This window comes from Pinus tabuliformis, chromosome 9 (genome assembly GCF_031772625.1).
Source record: "Pinus tabuliformis cultivar Carrire ecotype Pingquan chromosome 9, CPIR1, whole genome shotgun sequence".
In the NCBI taxonomy this organism is placed as follows: domain Eukaryota; kingdom Viridiplantae; phylum Streptophyta; class Pinopsida; order Pinales; family Pinaceae; genus Pinus; species Pinus tabuliformis.
In genome coordinates, this window is record NC_142307.1 from 842,895,927 (window position 1) to 842,915,072 (window position 19,146).

General features: G+C 39.5%; 1 protein-coding gene across 6 annotated transcripts in view; it reads right to left on the reverse strand.

Moving 5' to 3' along the window:
• LOC149151416 (uncharacterized) overlaps window positions 1-19,146 on the reverse strand; it is a 241,471-nt gene that overhangs the window by 108,605 nt on the left and 113,720 nt on the right. For 5 of the 6 annotated variants that reach the window (XM_089439864.1, XM_089439862.1, XM_089439866.1 and 2 more), the window contains 2 exons: window positions 4,748-4,840; window positions 3,539-3,646 (listed from right to left, as the gene is read on the reverse strand). In XM_089439864.1, coding sequence (XP_089295990.1) covers window positions 3,539-3,646; window positions 4,748-4,840 — 201 coding nt within the window. The remainder of the gene's footprint in view (window positions 1-3,538; window positions 3,647-4,747; window positions 4,841-19,146) is intronic. The other variant, XM_089439863.1, reaches the window with a different exon arrangement.

Below are 19,146 nucleotides of genomic sequence, written 5' to 3' on the forward strand. Positions count from 1 at the left end.
CTTCAATCTACCAAGGAAGTGATCTATCTGCTCCCCCTTCTGCATCTGGTATGACCACAGTTGATTCTCTAGTAACATCCTCCTCTGCATGGAAGTATGCTAGTACAATTTCTTCAAGGCGTCCCACATTTCCTGTGTCGTCTCCTTCTCGACAATATGTTGGACCACATGATCCTTGACCCCATCAAGGATGAAGCATTTCGCCTTGGCCATTGCCTTCTCGTACTTTTCATTCTTAGTCGGGTCAACTGGGATCGCCAATGTTCTCAAGGTGAAGGCCTTGATGCGATGTTTATCTAGAATGGACAAGATCCTAGCCTTCCAAACCACAAAGTTGGACGCCCCGTCCAGCATGTCCTAATCCCTCAACCCATTCATGGCCATTTCTCTGCTCTTCTCGTAGACTCCTCCGAGTCTCTCTACTTCCCTCTGGAAGTTCTCTCTTCGACTCCCTCTGAGTCTCGATTTCCCTCATGGAAATCTACCTGCCAACCGTCAAGTCATACCTCTCTGATCTTCTATGCACTTGCAACTATGATCCGAATTCCTTGGCTAGAAATCCACCTTGGTAGCAACTCCTTCTACCTTGGTTTTGCCCTGTTAGGTACTGTTCTTCCCACAGTACCCCACCAACTTCACTCCTCACAAACTGCCCACAGCTTCCTAAACCCCAGCAACTGAAGGACTTAGCCTCTAGGCTCTGTGCAATCTCGGCACTGACTGAATCTGCACCTCTTGGCCATAACGTCGATCCTTCCTGGCTAAGAAAGATAACCGGGCACTACGTAGGTCAGATTTTCCTCTCTTTGCCTCTGCGCTAACCCTCTTGGCTTGAACTGATGACGCAGTCCCTCTGCATCAACCCTTCTCGGCTGCTTTCTGCTAGGAACAACTTTTGTCACTCGGGACAATTGTTTCTACTGCAAATGCTCTGCTTCAGTTGGTGCCTTCAACTCTCCTATGATCTGCAACCACCCTCTAATACCATGTTGAAATTTCTAAGTCTATCCGTTAGAAATTTAATCTGTATTCTTCTGGTTTATTTCTTCTACTTGTTAATTACGAACAAGTTATTTAAAACATATAAATAACAAAATAAACACAATACAGTCTGAACCATCTACAAATCAACAGTTGAAAGAAAACAAACACACAAGTGACACTGTTATTTTGGACAATTCGTGCCTGAAAAAACCCAATGCAGGAAAACCGGTGCAACAAGTCTAAGGGTTTATTATTATGCAGTATATCCTTGAGTACAACTAGGTGCCAAACTAGCTCACCCGACAGAGAAAAACAACCGGCAGTAGTACCTCTCTATACGGAAGTAGGTATTCAGAAAACCTGACCCACAAAACCCTCTCCAGCAACATTGAAGCACTGCGTCAGCCCTCCTGGCCTCTGCGTCAACCCTCTAAGGCACTGCGCAGCCTCTGGGAACCTTTGCGTCACTCTTGTTGCCCTCTACGTGGACGACGCAGGCCCTCTGGCCTTTGCGCTCTTTGTTGGGCTCTGCATGGCCTGCTCTGGCTTCTGCATCTGCCTCTCTACCACTGCGTTGGTCTCTCAGCACTATCTCTACCTCTCTGTCCAGTACTCATTGCCCATCGTTGCTAATCACTGATTAGACTTTACTTAGAAAATCCCGCTCGAGTAAATCGAATGACTGATCACTCTAGTGTATCTTCCAACTGACCCTCAAGCCTCCTCTTATACTTTTCCTGTTGGTCCTTCAACAGTAGAGATTACATCTCTAATCAATGGCTAAGATTAAATTTGGCTTGATCCATGACTTTTGGAACCTTCTAACCCAATTTTATATTAATACCCATTAATATTTTATTTTTCCTAAGTTTAGACTTAGCAACTCCATTAAAAATATTAATTATTTTAATATCTTCCAAACCAGTTAGAATCTGCCCAAACCATTTCTGGGTCTTGGAGATCTCATGTGCTTTAGCCTCTCCACCAATTTTCATGGCTAGAGCACATTCGATGCTACCCCAAATCAACAGTATGGACCATGTATAATGAATGAATCTTCCTAGGGATGTTTCATTATTGAAATTCATCTTGACAAGCCATTTACCTTGCAAAATGAAGTATAAAGTTTTTGAAGTTGCTTTTGTTGTTGCCCTAGTGCCAAGCGAATTTGTCTTTGAGGCCTCCTTGACCTAGAAAATTCAAAGGTGCATAGTGATAATTCTACCTGACTCCAATCTCCCCAAAGGACTAGGCATTGGTTCACCCAAAGGTAATCACCTTAAATCTATTTTCCTTCTCCCTTTTCCTCTTCTATAGGTCTAGTCCTCTAGGTCACCTAGGGCATCAATTACCTCACAATCTAGCCATCCAAATACTTTGATTTTTGGTCCACAACTGTGTTTGTGTGTCCTCAAGAAGCCTCCAAATTTCATGAGATTCTGACAGTGGGATCTTGAGATATCGCAAGCCCTAGCTCGAAGGCCAATTCTTTCCCTTGGTTTCCCTTAAGCTAGAAACCTCACTAAGATCCTTGCATTGTCTTTCATTGAAAATTTGTTCCTTGATCCCTTCCCCTCTCTAAGTAGATCAAGCCTATCATTGGTTGCTAAATCTTATTCCCTTGACCGAACCTCAGGTTTACTTGGTCCTCTGTGGTCCCATGCACTATCAAGGTTAATTCTTCAGAGATCACTTGGAACCCAAGTTTTCACAAGAATTCTAGGACTTAGGGATCTCCTTTATAAGACACATACTCAAAAACTAACCCTAGAAATTTCCCTGAGCCCTTCCTAGTGAGCCTTCCATCTTGTCTTCCAAGACAAGCAAGCCACAGACTTGAGCCTCTCTTGTGAATAGGCTTCTAGGATCACCCCTCGCCCTATCATTGGTCCATCGACTCCACCCATTTCATGATCCTTATAATAACAAGTCTCCTCCCAGCAGTGAAAATCCCTGAAGGGTAGGGAGCCTTAGCTGAGGTGACAGTGGGCTATCATTCCATTGTTGCCCTTAGCCTAGTAGTAATCCTTCAAGGATCCCCTTTTAGGAACCCTACTAGTTTGAGCGGTAACAAGGACTATGCATGATAAGAAAATCTGCCATCAAATCCTCCATCAATGTCCATGAAAACAAGCACCCCAGTTATCACAGCTCAAAAATACAAGGGTCAGTGAAGCAGTTCACTAGGGCTACCCCCTGCCAAAATGACGGGTAACTGGCAGCTTCTCTCCCTCTGATGATAACTCCAAACCAGTTGACCCTGAACAAGAAGTGTCAAATTCTGATGAAGTTACCGGTCTGGTGAATATGGAAACAGAAATAATGTGTAAATGACAATCATTAATTTGAGATAAATTTTATTTTTATGTTCATAAAGCTGATCTGGGATATGCCATATGTAGAACAGTTTTTTAAATGCTTTTTGGAAGTCAGTGAAACTCTAGTTCCACCAAAATGTAAACAACTTATGGGTATAGCTGGACTGCTATTTCACTCAGTTAATTTAAATCCTTGTTTCTGTTAAAAAGAGAAAGATTCAAGGAGAAAATTGTACCTGGAACTTAGGAGCCCACCTAGGACAGAGTAAGAGCTGACCTTTTGAAACACTATGGATGCTACCCACCAGCTCCAATTCTCTTATAAGAGATTCAACCTCAGGCCACTGCACGACCATAACACTACAAGCTTAGATTAGGAGATTCTTCCAGGATTTTGTATACAATAGACACTGATGATTTCCTTTCCCTGTGAGATGAAATCCTGAAAAAGGCACTATAAAATAGAAACATATCATAATAACTTCAAAGAGAAACCAGCTGAAAGTCTAGTTCAAAGAAATCAAATCCATAATAAAATTACTTCTGAAGCTTACCATTTAAAAATTTTAGGAAAATGTTATCAATAATTTACAAAATATTGCATCCTTATTTAAAGCAATTCAGGATTAATTTTCCTGAAAACTGGTATGATATTTAACCAATTATATCTGACGCTGGAACTTAAAATCCAGAACTGAAGTTCTGGAAGTTCTACAGACCATAGAGATCAAACCATGAAATTTAAATATTTATCACCTCCATATAAATCAAACAACTGTACTTCAAAAACTTCAACGTAAAATCAGCCCTAGCAGAAGCAGCATGTAAAGTCTAAATTACCAAACACACATAGTACTAGTACCAAACTTGTGATTGAAAAAGGGAGGAAGGGGAAAACGAAAGGAGGTGATATAAGTGTGAATCCAAAGGCAAGCCATGAAAGGAAGCATCGTATGAATGATAGCCAGGTAGTTTAAAATGCAATGAGAACTGTTAAAGGGAAAGTCTATCCTAATTTCAGAAGTGACTAAAGAAATCATTAAATGCATTCCTCTTTGACCTTTGCATGTTCCCATAGTCTGATGGGAGGAAAAAAAAAAAAGTGCTAGACTTCCACAAGGAAGGCTTACTGATTATGTGAGGTTGAACTGCAAACTAAAATGAGGAACACACTTAGGTATAGTCCACATCATAGGCACTTGTTAATATTTGTCTTCTACTAGGATTCATTTGTGCTGCCTATCTTTATTACTGCCAACTAGACGCAAACATGGAATTTTTAAATTTAAGACAAAAGGAAAACGTGTAAAAGTATTAACTAAGCCTTAAATTTAAGACACAAAGAGAATGCAGAAAAGTATTAACTAAGCTTTGAAATTAAGACACAAGGAGAATGCAGAAAAGTATTAACTAAGCCTGTCTATTCCTCTGATTTTGCAAATCACCTCATTTTCAAATTCTTGCAGTTGAAGGTTTCCCTTTGTTGGACAATTTTCTTCATTAATTACTGATTCCAGAGTCTCAACCACTTGATCTGTCTGTGAAATGCACATCAAATCAGAGTTCAGCATCCCCAATAAATTGCTTGAGAAACACAACAATGAATTTGAATAATTTGCAGCTCTACTGACATTGAAAAATAAGTCAATCAACGAATAGGAATTAACACCAAAATTATATTGAATATAATCAACTGACACAAAATAAGAGCTTTGGATTCAGAAAGCAATCAAAATACCACAAAAGTTAAGATAATTTATTGTGTTCACAAGTGATCAAAATAAGTCAACAGTACTAAAAAGTACAAGAAGCCACTATTGTGATGTGCGAGTGCCCAGACAATTCTTGAGTGACAAAGAAATATATACAAAAATTAAGAGAAAATCAGTGAATAGAACAAGGTAAACGGTAAACACTGACCAGAGGCTAACATGAGTACATCATTCTACAAAATAATGAAAGAGAGCAGCCACTACTCCGCATCAGAGGTAGACATACAGGTGAAGTAGCTATCTCCATCATCATCAATCAACGTGAAAGTATCAATACAAATCCTGATGATGTCCTCTGGGCAACGCTCCAGACTAAGAAGCCCTAGCTAAATAATCTTTGGGAGAGCTCAGGTGCAATCAAATGAAGCTATCCTGAAATTCAAGAACGGGAGAAAAACCTTGTAATGGTTGCCTAACTCTTCGATCTGGTTTGGTATCCATGCTCGCATGGAGAACCCCAAGAGCAAGTACGTGTATGAGGCTTTGGGCAAGTAGGGCATTGTTGTCAGCAAAACATGATGGCATGCACTGTCTCAACAACCTACTATCCCGAGTATCTAAGTCACAAGATTCATCGGTTTTGACGAAAAATTAGAAGATAAGCGAATATGAAAAATAGAGCAAAAATGCAACTATGCTATCAAGATTGCATTTGAACATTTTCGGAGACATTTGGTGAAAGGACAGTGCATCAGAAATGCATTCAAACATGACAACGGGACAAGAAATTTCAAGACTTGTGGAAACAAATGATCTAGGACAAGTGAAAATTGCCTCATCAGCCAAAGCAGGGAAGTGGGTTTGGGTTAATGTCAAACAATATCAGGGCATTTTAAAGCGAAGACTAGCCCGTATAAACTGGGAGTAGACAGCGAAAAAACAGTCTCAAAGGGAAAGTAGTGGGGCCCTTCGCAATAAGCAATATTCAAACAAGTCCCCTTTGCAAGCATGTGGCAACAACAGGCCTAGAGGAAAAGTCATTGATGATTCTACCTTCTATAGTCCCACATCCACACCTCTCACTTGGTCATCTGATCTTTATGTGAAAGAATTGTTAAGTGCAAAGAAGAGGTTGGAGGTTTTAGAAGCTAAAGAGCAAGAAAGAGATCATAAAATTCATGCAATAACAGCTGAAAATCAGGCTTTAGCAAAAAGCAATAAAGTTTTGAAGGAGCAAGTGGCATTGCTACAGGAAGCTCTCTTGATAGGGAAGACAAAATGGCAACGCATGAAGACAGATGTGCAAAACATGAAGAAATCTATAGTGGAAAGTACATAGGTGGTGAATTCAAAACCATCCCAAGATAAAGGGAAAGCGGTTGCCCAAATAAACCATGGAGAGAAAGCAAGAGAAGAGAGAGAAAAGGGGTTCCACAAAAGTTCCCAAAACTTGAGCTCAAGTTATTAGCAATTCTGCTAATAGGGAAGGAGAAGCAAACATTCGGGTTGGCAACATGCCAGATAGAGAAAACTAGGAAAAGCAATATAGAACAACAAACATAATTATTAAAGGGTTGAAAGACTATGGGAAAAATGAATATACTTTTGACCTTGCAAGGGACTTCTTAAAAGACAAGTTGTTTTGGCAAGGACAAATATGCCAAGCATGGAGGGTGGATAAGATTAACAGTGACAGAGTCAGGCCCATAAAAGTCATCATGCCTAGCTTGCATGATAAATATATCATTCTAAGCAAGAAGCAGCTCTTGAGGGGTTCTCTCTTTTTTCTAAAAGAAGATTTAACTATAAGACAACAAGAGGAAAGGAGTGAAGAAATGTCAAAGGTTAGGGCAACAAGGGATGAGGGCAAGAGAGCATGGATTTATAAAAGTAAAGTTGTGATGGCACATTTTGGACCTCATTCCAAGACAGAGCAGCAAGATGGTAATAAAGAAAAGGCAATGAATTCTTTAGCAAGAAACCAGGCAGCAAGGTCAACATGGCAAGCAAGGACAAAGACTCAACTATGAGTCTTGTATATCAAAACAAATAACAATCAAGTCATACCCAAGTTTCCTTAAGATTAGTTTGTTGGAACTGCAAAGGTTACCAATACAGACGAGGACCTGGGTTAGGGCCTATTGCAGAAGATAGAGACATGATTTCCCTCATAGAAACACATGAGCATGAAGGTTGCCAGACACCCTTGTTTGAAGGGTGTTGGAAGATGGCAGTGTGGAATAAGGCAGCAGGGAATGGCAAAGGACACGGGGGTATCATGGTATTAGTGAGGGAAAAAGAAGGTCGTTTCATTCAGTTAGAAAAAGAAGACTCAAATAAACAATTCATTTGGTTTAAAATATTAGAAAATGGAAATCACATCAGAATTGCAGCATGCTATTTTGCGCCGCAAGTTTCAAAAACTTACAAAAGTAGAGGGCTTGACCACAAAGATCCCTTTGCAACCTTAAAAGTAGATATTGCAACATATTCTCAACTAGGTGAAGTCCTTATAGTGGGTGATTTCAATGCTAGGACTGCAAGTGATCAAGCTAACATTCTTTGTTGTAAAGAAGATTGTGACCCTATCTGGCTTACAAAAGAGAGTAATCATCAGTGGGAAAGAATCTTAGAGGAAAAGAGTTGCGATCTCTTTGGTGAACAATTGCTTACTCTATGTGGGGCTTTCGATTGAGTCATTTCTAATGGTTTGGCTAGATGGGCAAAGTCTAGTAATTTCACTTGCACTACTTATAATGGAGCAAGTGTAGTAGATTATGTAATTTGCTCGCATGGTTTATGTGAGAAAATAGAGGAAGTTTTGATTGGAGAACAACTTTGGGATTTAAAATCGGATCACAAGCCAATTTATTTAAGTTTCTCTTGGACTAGAAAGAAGCAGTTAGGGTCAAAAACTCAGCGTTCAACAAAATCTCCCAAAGGGCATAATTCTTTTGATTCCAGAAAATTGTAATACCTTCGAAACAATGCTAGAGAAGGAGAAAATTTTGGTCCATGGCCTTCATAGTCACGAATTAACACATTTAATTCAAAGCGTATTTGCAGAGTGCAAAAGAGAAAAAATTAAAGTCTGAAACAAATTGCTTTACGATTAACGCTTGGTTTGATGAGGAATGCAAAAATGCAAGGAGAATGTGGAAAGAGTCAAACAAGGATAACATAAATCTCAAGGCTTACAAGAAGATATTAAGAAAGAAAAAGGTTGATTTTCATGGTTTCATAGAGGGAAGAACTAATCTTCCTTCGGAAAAATAACCGCAAATTATTTTGGAAGGAGCCCCAATCGAGAAAGATGCAAACTAAAAATAGTATTATAGCTTCTACATGGTTTGACTATGCAAGACAACTTTATGAGCAGGATCCCAAGGTTGACCTTGCTCCTTGGTCAACATTCATATTGAACTCTTCATGGTGCAAGAGGTGGAGATGGGTATCAAGAAGTTGGGTGTTGAAAAAGCAAAAGACTTATTTGAACTCCAAGCAAAGTATCTAAAGTGGGGCTTAAAAATTCTTGAACCTCACATTACAAAAATTTACAACAGCAGCATACAACAAGGGTTCTCCACAGATTGGACAGCTAGTTTGGCAATACCTCTTTTCAAGGGTGGTGATGTCAAAGTATAGGACCATAATGATAAACCCATTGTTTGCAAAGTTATTTGGAAGCATGCTAGAAAAAAATCAACAAGTGGGCAGAAGAAAGAGATAAACGAGCTAAAGTGCAAGTAGATTTTAGACCTAAACATTCCACAGTTGATCATGGTATAACTTTAAGGCACATCATTGAAAATGTTTGGGAGAAAAAGGAAGAAGTCTTTTGTTGTTTTGTTGATTTCAGAGCCTTTGACACGGTTCCTAGGGATTAGCTTTCGCATAGAATGGAGGAACTTGCGGTTCCTAGGCATTTTCTGGAGCAGAGTTTTGCTGAGAGAATCGAGCTAGTGATCTATTGTAGCAAGGGACAGTTCGGCACGAGGCCGAGAATACATAATAGAGAGGCAGAGATAGTGCTAGAGAGACAGCACAGAGCCAGAGGAGGCTGATGTAGAGGCAGCTGGGACTTACGCAGAGGCTGAGGAGGCCAGTGTGGGTGACACAAAGGGCCAGAGGGATGACGCAGAGAGCCAAGGGGCTAACGCAGAGGCATCAATAGTTGCGCAAAAGCTAGCAGAGCTGACGCAAGACCAATAGGCAGCACTAGGTGATTTTCGTGGGGCAGACTGAGTGCTGGTAAGCTGAGAAGGGTAACGCGGTCCCTAGCTGAGTGATGCATAGCAATGGAGAAGCTTAGAGCATCTTCCGTTGTCTAGCTAAGGAGCTGCCATAGTTACTGTGGGATCGTTCATCTGGTGACTGATCAGCCAGAATATCTGTCTCCGAGGAGAGGTACCACTGTCGAGTGCATTCTCTGTTGGGTGAGCCATTTCTGGCACCCTAGTTGTATTTAGAAACTACATAATAATAAAACCCTCATATCTGTTGCACCAGTTTGCCCGCATTGGGTTTTTCTGAGGACGATTGCCCAAAAATGATGGTGTCCCTTGTGTGTTTGTCTCAATTATTTCAGTTGTTGATTTGTATATGTGTTGAGGCTACATTTTTGTTTCTTTCTGTATTTATATCTATAAATAACTTGTTAATGGAAAGAACAAGTAGGAGATAATAAACTAGATAATGCAGTAGGGATTTCTGATGTGTCAGACTTAGAAATTTCAACAAATTCAACCATCAATTTAACAGCAAAACTTGAAAATACAATCTGCAACTCAACTCTGATACCACTGTAATGTCCCAAATGTAAAATTTGCAGGAAATTGTTTATAAAAATTGTGTCGTTAACTTGTTAAACAAAAATTCACAATTTGAACCATAAAAATTAAATAGCAAGAGGAAAATTCGATAAATGCACATGCAATGAGAACTTGTTAATTTTAGTTAACAATGGTATGTTCTATGCTTGCAACAATTACTTCAATGTCCTTTAGTTAGCCCAATGACAATTTCCAATTTAATTTCCAATAGCAATCACATTAACCTTCACATTGACAGTAATTGTAGATAGAACATGAACAATAAAAGCAGAAGACAAGCCAAGACAAGAGAACACAAGGATTTGGCGAATGCCAGGGAAAAACCCCAAGATGGGGAAAACCCTTTGATCAATTCTTATTATAAATATCAAATGTTCAGCACAGAGAGAGAGTACAATAAAATCAACATTGACTTGCCAATAGATGATCAAAACCATTGTCCAAAACAAACTAATGAACCTGTGATTTTCCTGCTTCCAGATAGCAACAGTCAACATGCCTAACCAGAAAGTCAATGTTGGTCAACGCAGCGTCAAACAGTCCTCAATATAGCTCAGCCAAACTCGGCCTCCTTTGTGGACCAAAGTCAGCGCAAAACAATCAACAAAACAACAGTCAAACTTGGTCAACCGAAGTCAAACCTGCAGTCAACGTAGGTCAAACAACCTAGAAAATTTCGGTATTTGAGTTAATGAATGTGGCATGCCCACACAAAAAGTTTCCCAGAAAAATCGCAATCAAACTCAGTCAAACAACCCTTGGTCAACATTGGTCAAACCATGCGTCAGTTCTAAAATTCTGCCTCCTGAAATTCATCCTCTTTCAGCCACACGTGTGAGAGAAGAAGAGTTGCTCCTGCAATTTGTACGACCCAATCAAATGAGGAGAGAGAAATGATGAGTTGTGATGATGCCAAATGAGGTTGGAGGTCTCTCTTATTTATACAAGTTATTGAGGGTCAAGAGACATGTCCATTGGGCTTCATGAGCCTACATGATGATGTGGCCGACCTTGACAATTTGCACATGTGTGGGCTTGACCTCAAAAACATATTTCTCCTTGTCCAGATTTGATGATCTTTAGGTCAATTTTGGTCTTCTCAAAAAGAGGAATTCAATGCAATAATCATCTCCATCAAATGAGATATCCAAAGTGGAATTTGGCCCTAGTTGCCAACCTTAACATAACTCAGCATTATTTTATTAATATAAGAGGAGTACAAATAAAGTTGGTAATGGCTGAGAGAATGGCCACCCAAAGAAATCTGCTCCAATATTGCACTAGGCCTCCAAAACTGAACTGACCAATCAATATGTTGCAACCTGTGAATACTGAGTGGATTTACCAAGGGAGAGAGCTAGGTTCTCACCTACTCTCACTGAATCACTCGAGGGCTTCTGTCCTGGGGCTACCAAGATAGAGAACTGTATTCTCCACTCCACACCAAAGATAAATGCTCAAACCAAGATATCTCCAAATGGTTTCCTCCTCTTTTATAGATCTCCCTAGATAGATCTTCAAGCCTTTAGAAGCATTTTATTTTATTATTTTATTATTATTCTAGAAGCTTCTCCATTGACTTTATCTTAAGTGACCTTTTAATTTTATTTTATTTCACTTAAAGTCACATTTGGCCTTTTTTCCTCCAATTAGTTATTTTTCCTTAATTAAATGACTAATTAAAGCCATTTTTAATCAAGGAAAATGGTAAATCTCCCACCATACTCCCTTCGGCCACTGGAAGTCATTTCTCAGCATCCCATCATGTAGATTTTCTCATTCTGATTCCAACAAGTTATTACATTGAGGTATTCCATCGAATATTTCTCCCAAAACGCCACCTCAAGCGAAATTAATTAAGTCGAGCTCAATAATAACCTCGTTTCCTTAAAGTTGTTGGAATCCAACGGAATAAAAAGCAAGTTGTGCAGATGATAGAATATGCCAAGCAAATGCCATCGGACCCCATAAAAACTCCTCAAAACTCCCTCGAAACCCCTGATGACGTAAACCTGCTCCCATGACCTGGCTATCATGTGCCCTGGAAATCCACCCTGGTTGTACTATAGAGGAAAATAAAAATGGGGACATAACACATATTGACAGTTGAACCAAGTTCTTTTGAGCTACTTAGCCAAGACAACAGAGTGTTGTTCGGCACAAGGAGATTCCAAGCGAAAATCTCCACTCTACCTTCGGTGGACTTTGAGTGCCATCCCTAGGGGGGCTTCATTCACCTTTAACAAGTTGCTTTGTTACGAATATATACTATATAAAATAAAATGAATATAAATAAATATAAATAATAAATAATCAAGTAATGATTATGTTAAATAGTCATTAGTTAAGTGAAAAGGCATGTCTAAAAGACATGCCCAATCATGAAAGGACACCTACCTAGGTATATAAGCAAGGCCTTATTGTAACATTCATTGTCACTTGTACATTTTATCATATTAATAAAAATATTACTTACAAATACATTTGTGTATTTTACATTTAAAGTCAACAAGCTATAGTTTTGTTGCTTCAGTGGTATCAGAGCCATGCGAGTCTTTGAACGTTATCTGCCACACAATATGCCATTAAGTTTTTGCCCTGAATTTATTGAGCAGTTAAGTAAAATTCAAGAAACATTTCAACGATTAGAAAAATCATGTGTAGAAGTTACAGCATGTCTAAGAAAAGTTATGCAAAAATCCATAATAAGGAAGATGATATGGATGAGGATTATGTAGATCAGGATGATGTGGATGAGGACTATCTTGAAAATGAAGAAGACATTGATGATGATGAAGAGGAAAATGTGGAGGAAGAAAAAGAAGAAGATAATAATGAAAATGACATATTTGAAAAAGAAAAAGTGGATTATGGGAAAGAGGAGGAAGAAAACCATGATCAAAATGATGAGAATAATGCACAAAACATTACATTTAATAATGGAGAAGATAAACTTGATCATAATGAAGGAGATCCACATGAAGATGAAGAAGATCTCAACAACAATTGTGATGAGGAGGAAGATAGACGAAACCATAATGATAATGAGGATGACAATGAGTAGAACAAGGACTATGTTGTTGTTGTGAATCAATGGGAATTATCAAAGGGTGAACTTGGCTCTTCTGCAAAGAACAAGGAAAAGGGGAAGCCACTTTCTCCATCAACTGGTGCGGGAAAGGATGGAAAGCCAGTCAGTCCAACCTTCACTGATAAAGATGATCATTTGTATTTTTGGTTCCCTTTATTGGCAAGATTATCTGAACTTTCATTTGATCCCAAGCCAGATATCAGAAAAAGTGCTTTGCAAGTGCTTTTTGACACACTTCGCAACCATGGGCATTTGTTCTCCCCTGCTCTATGGGAGCGTGTGTATGACTCAGTTCTTTTTCCCTTATTTGATTATGTTAGACATGCCATTGATCCTTCAGGATGGAGGGTACATGGGGATGATCTTGAAGATGAACTCAATGATACTAAAGAAGATGCTTGGCTTTATGAAACATGCACATTGGCCCTGCAACTTGCAGTAGACCTCTTTGTCAAGTTCTATAATTCAGTAAACCCTCTACTAAAGAAAGTACTGACACTTTTAATTAGTTTTATAAAGCGGCCCCATCAAAGCTTGGTTGGCATTGGCGTAGCTCCTTTTGTTCGTTTGATGAGCAATGTTGGAGATCTTTTTTCTGATGAGAGATGGCAAGAAGTTGTATTATCATTAAAGGAAGCAGTTGCTGACACACTGCCAGATTTTGTGAAGATTATTCATGGCATGGATGATATTGATATCGCACGAAGTGTCTGGGGTGGCAATATTGATCGCAGAACCCACAACGACTAGTTGATCATAGAACCCACAACGTTGATCGTTATACTTCCGTCATCTAAGTTCCTACCCAACGACTGCCTAACAACCCGATCCGCTGTCCAAGCCGTTGCCCCCTGTACATTGTTCCCTTACCACTGGCTAACCCTATCAAACTTCTGGATTCCCAAGGTTTTGCGATTCCACTATGCCCTTGTCGTCGTTTTCGCTGTGTATCCTCACCCGATCCTTCGTTGCAACTCCATCCTGGTGTGCGTTCCTTCCCCCGACGCTACCTCGTCTGTGGCATTCATAACAACAATCAACCCTCAACGCTACACCCGTCCCCTCTCTGTTGTGCACCCGACCGCAGTCAACGCATTGCAGACCCGTACCCGTTGTTCCGACAGTCGACGAACAGTCCACACACACCATTAAAAAGATTTTTGTTCTCCCACAGTCAAGCGTTGTGTCCTCTGGTCAAACGATGTGACATCAATACGTGGGTTGATATATATTCGTGGTTCGATACACCGTGGTCAAATATGTGGTCGATATATAATTGTTGGCCGATATATTGGCTCAAACTAATATACGTATAATTGTTGGTCAATTATCAAACTAAATTAATATAATCTAATTAATTAAAATTATTTAATTAAAATATATATATATAAAGGGAAATAGATATAACCCTGGGTTCAAGACAATGTTACTAGCAAATTATACAAGTTGAGCTACCAGTGACGTCAAGTTACATATGTCGAGATGAAAAAATTGTCGATGAAAAAAATTGTCAGGAATATAGCTTTGAGGACAAAGCGTTTGAAGGTAGGGGCAATGTTACGAATATAAATTCTATAAAATAAATATAAATATAAATAAATGTAAATAATAAATAATCAAGTAATGATTATGTTAAATAGTCATTAGTTAAGTGAAAAGCATGTCTAAAAGGCATGCCCAATCATAAAAGGACACTTGCATAGGTAAAATTGCAAGGCCTCATTGTAACATTCATCATCACTTGTACATTTTCTCATATTAATAAATATATTACTTACAAATACATTTGTGTATTTTAATTTAAAGTCAACAAGCTACAGTTTTGTTGCTTCATGTTGCCGGAACTATTGCAGGAGTTTCGAATAGCTAGTTCAGCCAATGAGGGACACAGTTAGAGAAATTTGCACCACTTGGAGGAGTTTCATTTGAGGAGAAATTCAAGGCTTTTAGGGGAATATTTGCCTAGTGGTTTGCGGGAGATTTTGGGTGGTTGTACAACAAATTATTAGGGGAATTCTATAGGTGGAATTTGTGGCTTTAGGGCCTACGCAGAGGCCATCCTGGGCAATTTCATAGGGGCTTGAGGAAAGGGGATTTTGTTGCGAGGAGGGTGGGAGTTGGAAGGATTATTTTGGAGAGAAATTTCGAGGGATATTGGGAAGGTTTTCTTGGTGGGATTGAGGGACTCTTACAGCTATTTCCAGAAGTGTGTATTACCTGTCTCACTGGGCAATTCGCACTATTTTGTGGGTCAACAGGTGCTTGGGAGTTGAGCCATTTCCCTTCTAGGTTTTGTTGAGTAATTTTGGGAGAAGCTACAACTGCAATTTCAGGAGATTCTGGGCACTACAGAGGGACATTCTCATCATTCTCAGTGTAGCTGCAACTGTAATTTCCTAGGCTTACGCAGAGGGACGTAGAGCAGAGGGTTCCAGCTCTTGGGGACATTTCTATCACCTAGGTTTTGCTCCAACTTGCTTATGCAAGCCCAAGTGCACTTATTCCATGCTATATGTACTCCATTCAACTCAGATTTTAATAAAATGGCTCAGCAGTTGTTCTGATATTTTGTGTGGTGTACTTGTATACTATGTTTGTGCTTACTTTCTCTATTGTTGTCTAGTGCATGCTTCTATTATATGCTTAATATTTCCATTAGGAATATTACAAAAAAAATTGGCCCCCATGAAGCTGCTACTCCAGAAATACATGAAACACAAAGAGAGAAGTTCTTCCCACACATGTGAGTTGATGAGAAAGGAGAGAGAAACTCGGCCTTCTTTCTTTGTCTTTCTTTGTCCTTCTTCGTCCTTCTTGACCTCCTTCGCTTGCCCAAAAGTTGTCTTGAGTGAGGAATGTGAATCTGCCAAATGAGGAGCTCGAGTTGCCTTTATATAGTAGTCTATCTAGGGTGAAAAGGCATGTCTCTTGGCCCAAGCTGACTTGACTTGGAGGGAAGCCGACTTGTCACTTTCAAGAGCCAAAAATTATATTTCAAAAATTAAAATTTACATCTTTTAAAAGTCGCAATGGGACTTTGACTCCAGATAAATTATCTTTGACTCAATCATTTATAAAATATGCTTTACAATGATAAATATAATTACATCAAGTGACCAAAAGTACATTATGAAGATCGACCATAGTTACAAATTCAACACTCCCTCTTAAATAGGGAGGTATTCATAATCACTGTCATAGATGTTCTCAGATTGAACAAATTTCTCCAATGAAAAAGGTTATCCATTATCACCAACATCATCATCTATTATAAGCATCCACTAGCGCCATTTTCGAGGCAGTACCAAACCCATGGCAATGTCATCAGCATATCAGGACTCACTCCTCTAGAGTGATCGATCCTTGAATCCCATGGCCACCACCTAGGCCAAAAATGTTGAGACTCTCAACTAGCAAGCACTCACTCACCCTTCCTAGTGAGTACCTTGGGCCAAGACCTCACTCAACCCATTCCTGGTTGGAAATCAAGTGTAGATGTTGAACCAGACCTCTTTTTACCCTACCGGAGTGTGATCATGGTCCAAGACCTCACTCCATCCTTCTAGTGTGTGATTAGGGTCTAGATGTTGAAGAACCTCACTCCACCATGCCTAATGTGTGATCAGGGTATAGGACCTCATTCCACACTCACTCAACACTACTTGTTGAGCCATCTCGACCTCTTGGACCCATTCTCCCTTTCAAGTGAATGTCCATCCGTGTTGTAGACGAATTAGCATTCCCTCTCAATGAGAGGGCTAATCTCCATGAGCCCCAGCTTGTCTACGAACTTGTCCCTTGGCAATGGCTTTGTTAAAATATCAGTTGTCTTCTCATCGGTGGAGATGTACTCGAGCCTAATCGCTCTACTCTGCACCATGTCACAGATGTAGTGGTACTTGATCTCAATATGTTTTGACCTGTCATGGAACACGGGATTCTCTGAAAGCTTCACACGGGTTTGATTATCACAGTGTATCACTATCAGTTCCAACTCTTGGCCGAATAGTCCTGCAAACAACTTTCGAAGCCATATTGCTTCAGTACAAGCCTCATTGGTTGTGATGTACTCTGCTTCAGCAGTGTTGAGTGCAATCAACCTCTGCTTCCTACTCATCCACGATATCATAGCGGATCCCAAACTGAAGCACACTCCCGAGGTACTCTTCCTGTCTTCAGCACTTCCTGCCCAATCTGCGTTTGTATATCCCTGAAGTTGTACATCCCTATTTGCAACATACTTCAAGCCATAATTCACTGTACCACGCAAATATCTCAATATGTGCTTTGCTGCAATCCAATGCTCATGTCTTGGTTCTATCTGAAACTGGTTCAAAGTGTTCACAACAAAGCAAATGTCTGGCCTAGTGTTAACCAAATACATTAGCATACCAATCAACCGCTTGTAAATAGATGGATCTACCAAACTGGAGTCGGAGCCTCTTAACTTCTTCAGGTTAGTCACCATGGGAGTCACCATGGATTTGCAATCCATCATTCCGAAACTCTGAAGGATCTTTATCACATACTTCCCTTGATCAAGGAAGACTTCACCAGGTTTCTACCATACTTCTAATCCCAAGTAATAGTGCATCAACCCAAGATCCTTCATATCGAACTCGGAAGCCAATTGCTTCTTGCACTAAATGATAAGAGGCTTGGCACCTGTCAAAAACAAGTCATCAACATATAATAATAGGATCACAGGTGCATTCTTCACAACCTTAAAGTAAAGGTTTGGATTTGCTTCACTTTTGGTAAATCCCAGTCTTGTCAAATAACTGTCGATATGAGCATACCAAGCTCTCGAATCTTGTTTGAGCCCATACAAGGCCTTCTTCAACCTGCAAACTAGATGCCTCTTCATAAGTGGGAGGTTCTTCATCAATGATTTTTGTCATAAGAGCTGCATAGTTGGAGAACCTTTTAGGTTTCTTCACTTCTCTAGATGTGCCATTAGGAATTGCATGTCTTTATGCCTCTCCCAAAGTGGATCTAAGCCATGTTGGTCTCTTCTTGATCTTAGGAACTATAACTGGTTCTACTGGATCTTGAGGCCCTTCTGGTCTTCTGGTACACTCTGTAGAACTTGATTGTTCCTCCCTTGAGACCTCCTGCTTTACTTCATCCAAGGAATCTACGGAGACTTCTTTAGACCTCCAATATGCCATTTTCTCATCAAAAGTGACATCTCAGCTGACCTCAATTCGTCATTGCTCTGGAATGTAAATTCTGTAGGCTTTTGAAGATTCACTAAATCCAACAAGTATGCCTTTCTTTCCTGAAGGTTCCAATTTGTTGCTCGAGTCTTATCCTTAGGAACATGAATATACATAAGACAACCAAATATTCTCATGTGGCCAACCTTTGGCTTCCTTTTGGAGAAGGCTTCTTCAAGAGTCATACCTTCCAGAACTCTATGACTTCGATTTTGAATGTACACAGTTGTTCATGATGCTTTGCCCCATAAGAACAACGACAAGTCCAAATCAGGCATCATGGCCTTGACAAATTCTTCAATTGATCTTTTTTTTCGTTCTGCTACATTATGTTGTGGATTATAGGGAACAATTAGCTCCCCATTAATCCCAGCGTACTTGCAAAAAGCAACAAGCTCCTTTGAGGTGTATTTTCCTCCATTGTTAGATCTCAATATCTTAATCTTTTTGCATGTTAAGTTTTCCACTTCAACTTTGAATTATTGGAACTTTTCGAATACTTCATCTTTCGTCTTCAAGAGAAATATCCACGTCTTACAAGAGAAGTCAGCAATAAATGTCACATAGTACAATGAACCAATGTTGAGATAATCGCAATCGAGATTAAATCAACGAGGGTCCAAAAAAAGGGAAAAAATAGTAAAAATCGGGATAAAATAAACAAAAATTTAAAAAAATACAAATAAAATTTAAAACAATACAAAATTACGATTTTTTTCGAAAAAATTGTGATTAAATCATGATTTTCACAACACTGCAATGAACCACAAAGTGATTTTATGGGCATCAAACCACATACATCGGAATGAACCAAGTCCAAAACTTCTTTAGATTTGTTGTCACTGTTTGGAAATGGTTTCTTGATGTTCTTTCCAAGACCACAACCTTTACATACACCACCATTCTTTACCTGCAGTTCAGGAACTCCTGACACTATTTCACTTAATTCAGGTAATGCTCTGAATTGAAGATGTCCATACCTTTGGTTCC